Source organism: Trichechus manatus, unplaced genomic scaffold, assembly GCF_000243295.1.
Source record: "Trichechus manatus latirostris isolate Lorelei unplaced genomic scaffold, TriManLat1.0 scaffold00048, whole genome shotgun sequence".
Taxonomy (NCBI): domain Eukaryota; kingdom Metazoa; phylum Chordata; class Mammalia; order Sirenia; family Trichechidae; genus Trichechus; species Trichechus manatus.
In genome coordinates this window covers 1286996-1295482 of record NW_004443984.1, presented here as the reverse complement: position 1 = coordinate 1295482, position 8487 = coordinate 1286996, and the positions used below count along the sequence as shown (strand labels likewise).

Sequence of the window (8487 nt, the reverse complement as noted above, 5' to 3'; positions counted from 1 at the left end):
GGCTTGTCCAAGGTCACACAGGTTAGCTATCAAAAGGTGAAAGGGAGGGGCTTTCGCTTTTTTTTCAGTGTGCTTATATTTGCAATTTCTTACAATGAGCACATATTATTTTTGTAATTTTGTGTGTATATATATATTTGTGTGTGTTTTAAATACACTTGTGTATATAAAGGCAGAAAGAGACCGAGTAAGGCCTGAGAAGTTCAGCCTGGCGGCCTGCGCCAAGGTGGTCTCTGCACCGCTCCCTTCCGGGGACTCCAGTCCGGGATTCGCTCGCCGGTAGCCGGACACTCCAAAACCTGCAGGCTCACTGGAAAAACCCGGAGACCGGAGCGGAACATGCAGCCCCGCCCCCGGACGCTGGCTTTCGGAGCGTGCGCAGAAGGCATAGCAGGCGCATGCTCCGTGGCGGTCGGGGAGCAAGGACTGGCTCCGGCAGCGGCCTTCGCGGCCCGCGAAGTCCCGGCCCCGGTGCGGGCATGGCGGCCAGCCTGTGGATGGGGGATGTAAGTGAGAGCGGCTGCCCCGGGTTCGAGGGGGCGGAATCTCGGGGTCGCGAGAGACAAAGGCTCTGAGGGGGAGGAGTCCTCATATCCAAAAAGGGTGGAAGTGAATGGAGGGGAGGGGGTTCCTTTTGGTGACAGAGAAGCGGGTCCCAGCATTTAAGGGAAGGAGCTGAGCCTGAGGGGGAGGAGTCCTGGGGCCCGACCTGCGTTCATGGAAGGGAAAGGCAAGTTTTGGGGGGATAGAATGGGAGGAATCTCAAGGATTGAGGAGCGCTGTGGTTCTAGGACTGGAGGGATAGGGTTCCCTAGGTCTAAGGGGGAGGCTCCCTAAATGGGAGCAAGCTTGAAGGGAAGGAGTTGGAGACCCGCGAGGTGGGGTTTGTGGGGTTCAGCCACTCTGCCGATGAAAGCTTCTCCACCCTCTAGCAGCGTATAGCCAAGTCAGGGCTGACGGGTAGGGGAGTCGGGAATGGGGAGCCTGGATGTTGACCTGAGCCGCCCTGCTCTTGTTTTCCCGCAGCTGGAGCCCTACATGGATGAGAACTTCATATCCAGAGCCTTCGCCACTATGGGGGAGACTGTCGTGAGCGTCAAAATTATCCGAAACCGCCTCACTGGGTACGTTCTTTCATTCCACCTTCCCGGTTCCCCTTAAAGATCGTGTTGCAGGTATCACTCAGGAAAATGTAAACATTGTAGTGTCAGGGCTTCTTACCACACCTAATAATAGTTATTGTAATTTTATAAAAATTAACATTTTGAAGGCGTATTGAGAGGAAGTATAGCCTATTGCTTAAGGACAAGGCTAGAGCCAAGCAGAATTTGAAAGTTACTTCTACTGTGTGACCTTGGGCAAGTTACTTAACCTCTCTGTCTCATTCACCTTGACTGTAAAAATGAGGTGCAGTATAACCTCAGGGGGTTCCTGGGTGGCATGGTTAAACTAGTAGCTGAAAGGTTGACGATTCAAATCCACCCATAGGTACCTTGGAAGAAAGCAGTGGCATCACTAGAGGGGTCTGGGGGGTGCAAACTGCACCGAGTGACACTAGCAGAGGGGGAGACACCAAAATGACTCTCTATAAAATTTTTGTGCAGTGTTTCAGCAGGAAGTTATTGTTTTTTATAAAAATATCTCTGTCTTTAGTTATAACAACAAACATTTTTCATAAGGCCAGCTTACAAGTATCAATATACCTACAAGGCTTAAACTCTATGCTAATATTTTTTCAACGTTCTAATGCACTCTGGTCAGAGGCATCATTATTACCCAATTACAGTGACACTTGAATCAGTGGTTTTGTCTGCACGCACTACAAGCATGCGCTATTGTTTTCATTGCTGCCAGTGATTTTCCTAGTCAGATTTTGTCAAATTTTTTAGTGTTTTAGCTACAATATTGTGATAATTAGCTTGAGGGGGTGACACCATAAGTTACCACAGTGAGTGACACCAGCCCTAGTGACACCACTAGAAGAAAGTCCTGGCAATCTACTTCTGAAAGATCATAGCCATTGAAAGCCATGTGGAGTGCAGTTCTACTCTAAAACACACGGGGTCTCCATGAGTCAAAATCAACTCCAGGGCAACTGATTTTTTTTTTTTAAATCTCACAGAGTTATGGTGAGGATTAAATAGATTAATTCACATTCAGCTTTTACAACTGTGCCTGGCATATTGCTAGGTAATAAGAACTTTACATTGTTTTTTTTATATCATCACAAAAACCTCTGTGCTAAATATTATTATTAGAGTTTAGTAGTACTAGTATTAGAGAATAATAATGTCTTAAAAGTTACATAGCTGTTAAGTGACAAGCTAGAACTCGAACCCATGTCTGTCCTCAAAGTTCATAAGTGCCCTTAACTATTATACCATTATGCCATTCATTAAAAAAAAAGAGAGACTATTACCTGCTAAGGAGTCCTGGTGCTGTAGTGGTTAAGCACTTGGCTGCTAACTGAAAGGTTAGTGATTCAAACCCACCAGTAGCTCTGGCTCTGTGGGAGAAAAGACCTGTCAGTTGTCTGCTCCTGTAAAGATTACTACCAGGAAAACCCTATGAGGCCGTTCTACTCTGTCCTGTAGGTTGCTATTAGTGAATCCTCGACAGCACACGACAACTATCCTCATGACTGAAACAAGTCAGACATAGTCCTGGCTCTCATGGAGCTTACTACATTCTGGTCGGGGAGTCAGACAGTACATAAGTAAACAAAACAAAATGCAGGATATTTTTAGATGGTGGTACTCTTTTGCCTCCCAGATTCTTCTTTCTCTTTGGAATCTTAGTTTTCCTTAGGGTTCTGGTTAGAAATAAGAGAATTCCTTTACCAATTTGACTTATATATTTATTGAGTATCTACTCTGTGCCAGGTACTCTACTAAATGCTGCTTGCTAAAATATCAAATGGTTTAAAAATAGAGATAAGAGATGTGATGTGTGGCCAACTCCATGGCTCTTTGGTGAACAGGCACTTTGTGCATCAAAACCACATTACATAGGGATAAATTTTCTGCCTGATCGATCAGGCAGGCCTAAATGTTTCTCCTCCTGCTTTTGTAGACAGAAGACCCCACATAATCAGCTATTGGCATGAAAATTCTTTCAGTAACACTTTCTGCTTTTAAAAACATTGGCATAGGTTCTCACATTTTAATCGTTATTGAAATGAGATTTGGAACTATTGTTTCCAACCCATGATGACTAAACTCTACTGTTATTTATGGCAGTACCTACAGACACATGGTATTTACATCTTACCTCATTTTACAAAGGCTTTGAAGTGGCTTACAAGAATACTATGGAATAACCCATAAAAACCAAATCGTTGCCGTCAAGTCGATTCCAACTCATAGTGACCCTAGAGGACAGAGTAGAACTGCGCCATAAAGGCTTCCAAGGAGCAGCTGGTGGATTCGAACTACTGACCTTTTGGTTAGCAGCCAAGCTCTTAACCACTGCGCACCAGGGCTCCACTACAAAATAAATATAAATAAAAATCAAGACCATGGAAAATAAGGGAAGAGATAAGACGCAAGAAAAATAACATGTGGTACCAGCATAATGCTCAAGAATGCAGTCAGATGTGGAGAAGCCAGACTTTTCATTCACCACTGGAGGAAAGGGTCTGGTGGTTTCTTATGAAACCTAACAGAAACCTATACTGTGACGCAGAAAGTCCAGTCCTAGGTATTTACCCAAGAGAAATGAAAACAATGCAAAAAGACTTGAATGTTCATAGCAATTTTATTCCCAGTAGCCAAAAGCTGGAAACAGTCCAGGTATCCATCAGTATGTGAATGGATAAACTAAGTGGTATATTCATACAATGGAATACTACCCAGCTATGAAAAGGAACAAACTACTGATACACCAGCAACGTGAATGAATCTCAAAAACATTAGACTGAGTGAAAGAAGCCTTAATATATGATTCCATTTAATTGAAACTAGGTAAAACTAATCTGTGGTGGAAATAACTCAGAATGGTAGTTGCCTGTAGAAGGATGTGGGCAGGGATTTATTGTCAAGGAGCATGAGGGTACTTTCTAGGGCAGTGGTAATGTTCTGTATGTTAATAGGGGTTTAGGCTGCACAGGTCTATTGCAACTCTGCATGGTACACATAAGATTTGTCCATTTTATTGCACTTAAATTTTGCTTCAAAAGGTAAACTTTTTCTTCATCGTAAACAAATATTAAATGCATGCCAAAATAATTCAGGGAAGTGTACTGATATCTACAACTTACTTTACTTTGAAATCTATCCAAAACAAAAAAAGGATGATAGATGGATAGTTATGCCATAAGTATAGTAGAATGTTAATCGTAAGCGGTGGGTATATGAATATTTACTGTACAATTCTTTCATGTTTTCTTTAAGTGTGAAATTTTTCATGATAAAATGTTGGCAGGGAGGAAGAATGTAGTCAGACTATCCTGGATTCAGATCCAACCTTTGGCATATACCAGCTGTGTGATTTGAGGCATATTGCATAATCCTTCTAAGCTTCAATCTGCTCATATATAAAATTGAAGTAATAATTGTATTTACCTCATAGTTATTGTGAGGATGGTGCACGTGAAGTTGCTAGCTAAGTGCCTGGTCCATAGTGAGTGCTTGGAAATGATCAGCACTTATGGCAGTGACCTTCACATCGTGGGCTTTAAGCATCTAGCACACACAGGAGAGAAGGCACAGATCTGACCCATCATCCTTCTTTCCATCAACAAAACCTTACGGAGCTCATAGACTCTGTTTTGTGATTCCTGGGCTGAGGTACTCCTCCTTCCCAGCCACTTTTGGCTGTGTGTCCATCAGGCTACTTGAACTGAAGATCTAAAGTAGTATTTCCAAATACTACCTTATCGGTGGTCTTAAGGGTAAACTGACTGTTTTCAGTATACGTCTAATAGTAGGAAGGGATGCCATAGGGTGTAGCCCCTGCCTCCTACTTACATGTCCTAGTGATGCTTTCAAAAATAGAATGCTAGGAGAAAGGTGGGGTGCAGAACTCAAATTCTAGTAAGAAGACCAGACTTAATGGTCTGACTGAGACTGGAGGAACCCCGGAAAACATGGTCCCTGGATTCTCTGTCAGCCCAGAAATAAAACAGTTTCTGAGGCCAGCTCTTCAGACAGGGATTGGACTGGACTGTGGGACATAAAGTGATACTCGTGAGGAGTGTGTCTCTTAGCTCAAGTAGTTTACAAGAGACTAAACGGGCAGCCTCTGTCTGGAGGTGAGATGGGAAGGCAGAGAGGCTTGGGAGCTGGTTGAATGTACATGGGGAGTCAAGGGTGGAAAAGAGGAGTGTGCTGTTGCAGTATGGGGAGAACAATTAGGGTCAATAACAATGTATGTATAAATTTTTGTATGGGAGACTAACTTGAAATGTAAACTTTATTTAAACTACAACAATTAAAAAAAATTAAAAAAAGAAAAAATAGAATGCTAGACTATTCACAACAGCCAAAAGATAGAAACAGCCTAAATGCTCATCAGTGGATGAATGGATAAACAAAATGTGGTACATACATACAATGAAATACTCCTCAGCCAGTAGGAGAAATGAAGTTTTGGTACATGCTGCAGTATGAATGGAGCTTGAAGACATTATGCTGAGTGAAATCAATCAATCACAAAGGGACAAATATTTTATGATCCGACTTATATAAAAAGACTTTTTTTTTTTAAATGTAAAAAGACCAAAGTTTATTGGTGGTTACCAGGGGCGGGAGGGATGGGAAAAGGGAGGATTTATTGCTTATGGAGTACTGAGTTTTGTTTTATGGTGATGGAAAAATTGCACTGATTAATGATAGAGTTGCACAGGTGATTATTTTAATTGCTCTCAATAAGCTGTATACCTGTAAAAAGTTAAATTGGTAAAAGTTGTGTGATAGACCAGAAATAAACAATCTTTGATGGTTATGAGGGAGGGAGGGGTGAGAGGGAAAAACACCAAATAGACAATAGATAAGTGATAACTTTGGTGGAGGGTAAGACAGTACCCAGTACTGGCGAAACCAGCACAACTTGACCAAGGCAAGGCCATGGAAGCTCCGTAGGCACATCCCAGCTCCCTGAGGGACCAAGTCACTGGGTTGAGGGCTCTGGTAACCATGGTCATGGGGAACATCTAACTCAATTGGTGTAACATATCTTTTAAAGAAAATGTTCCACATTCTACTTTGGTGAGTAGCATCTGAGATCTTAAAAGCTTGTGAGCAGCCATCTAAGATACTCCACTGGTCTAACCCCATCTGGATCAAGAGAGGATGAAGAAAACAAAAGACACAGCAGAAAGATTAGTACAAAGGACTAATGGACCACAACTACCACAGCCTCCACCAGACTGAGTCCAGCACAACTAGATGGTGCCCGGCTGCCACCACTGACTGCTCTGACAGGAATCACAATAGAGAGTCCCGGATAGAGCTGGATAAAAATGTAGAACAAAATTCTAACTCACAAAAAAAAGACCAGACTTGCTGGTCTGACAGAGACTGGAAAAACCCCGAGAGTATGGCCTCTGGACACCCTTATAGCTCAGTACTGAAGTCACTCCTGAGGTTCACACTTCAGCCAAAGATGAGACAGTCCCATAAAACAAAACCAGACTAATTGAGCACTCCAGCCCAGGGGCAAGGACGAGAAGTCAGGAAGAGATAGGAAAGCTGGTAATGAGGAACCCAAAGTCGAGAAGGGGAGAGTGTTGACATGTCGTGGGTTTGGCAACCAATGTCACAAAACAATATGTGTATTAACTGTTTAATGAGAAATTAGTTTGCTCTGTAAACCTTCATCTAAAGTACAATAAATTAAAAAAAGTTGTGTGATAGGTATATTTACAACAGTGACTGAAAAAAAGAGTAGCTGCTGAGGCTACTTACGTACAACCAAATATCTCATTGGATATAGTTCCTTGGCTTGGAGGTTTAGGGTCACGGTTTCATGGGACATCCCATTATTGGCCTAATAACGTGTTTAGCGCTTCTGTTCTACTTCCTAGTTTGTTGTTTAGTTCCTGGGGTCTTAAAAGCTTGCAGGTGGCCGGCCTTCCAAGGCACAGTTGGTCCCTATTCGCCTGGAGCAACAGAGGCAGAAGGAGAGTCAGGAATAGGAGAAAAAGGAATGTGTGGCTAATTACCTCTATGAATAACTGCCTCCTCTGCTATGAGACCAGAAAAACTGAAGGTGCCCAGTACCATTACTGAACATTTTGATCAGAGATTCTATAGAAGAATCCTGACCAAAAGGGGGAAAATGCAGAAAAGAATTTCAAATTATCATGGAATCCAGATTTTCTGCAGCCATGGAAGCTGGGTGAACCCCTCAAACTATTGTCAAGATAATCTTTAACCCTTAAACCAAAAATATCCCCTGAAGTCTTCTTAAAACCAAACAATAGTTTTGTTTACCTAGTAAAGAATATCTGCCTTGAGCATTATGCTCTTTTAATAACTATATATATGGGATCAAATTGACAACAGCAACTCGAAAGATTAGATAGGAAACTTAGGGGGCACTGAATTTATGTTAATAAAGGAGGAACAACGTAGAAAAGGAGGGTGAGAATGGTTGCGCAACTCGAAGAATGAAACTGTTGATTTGGTGTATGTTTTGCTGTGTATATTCTCAACAACAACAAAATAAATAAAATTTTTAAAAAAATGCTGAGAATATTACAGACACCCCCTAATTACATAAGCTTCACAAATATACTTTGTCTACCTCATGAGGTTATGATTTTCTTGAGGAGAATAACCATGTTCTTCAGCTGTGAGTCATAGCCTGGCACGTGGTTAAAAAAAAAAACAAAACCCATTGTCGTCGTGTCAATCCCAACTCGTAGCGACCCTATAGGACAGAGTAGAACTGCCCCGTAGAGTTTCCAAGGAGCATCTGGTGGATTTAAACTACTAACCTTTTGGTTAGCAGGTGTAGCTCTTAACCACTATGCCACCAGGGCTCCATGGCACATGGTAGGTGCTCAAAAAAATTTTTTTAATCGTGAAAATTTTCAAACAAAGTTAGAAAGAATAGTGCAACGAACACTTACATACCTACCACCTAATTTTAATAATAATTTTTAGCATTTTGCCATATTTTTTCTTATCTATGTATTTGCATATTTACATATATAGATAAACATATCTTTTGGTTGGAACACATCAAAGTAAACTATAAACATGACACTTCATCACTGAATATTTCAGTGTGTATCACAAAAAATTGGACGTTCTTTTATATAACCATAATGACTTTATCACACTGAACAAAATTAACAGTAGTTCCCTAATACAATTTAATAGCCGTTCTATGTTTAAATTCTGTAATTGTCCTCCAGAATACCTTACAGTTTTTTTTTTTTTTTTTTTAATGAACTAGTATCCAGTCAGGGCTCCTGTATTACATTTAGTTCTTCTGTCTTTTTTTTTTTTTTTTTTAATTGTTGTACTTTAAGTGAAAGTT

The 8487-nt window shown here is 41.4% G+C and overlaps 1 protein-coding gene across 1 annotated transcript in view; it reads left to right on the top strand.

Annotated features, from left to right (window-relative positions):
• Nucleotides 1-393: 393 nt before the first annotated feature.
• The window catches only part of TRNAU1AP (tRNA selenocysteine 1 associated protein 1), a 27366-nt gene continuing 19272 nt past the window's right edge, over nucleotides 394-8487 (top strand). Inside the window, exons 1-2 of the mRNA XM_004377030.2 lie at nucleotides 394-506; nucleotides 1027-1124. Of these exons, the coding sequence (XP_004377087.2) occupies nucleotides 399-506; nucleotides 1027-1124 (206 nt within the window). The 5' untranslated portion in view covers nucleotides 394-398. The remainder of the gene's footprint in view (nucleotides 507-1026; nucleotides 1125-8487) is intronic.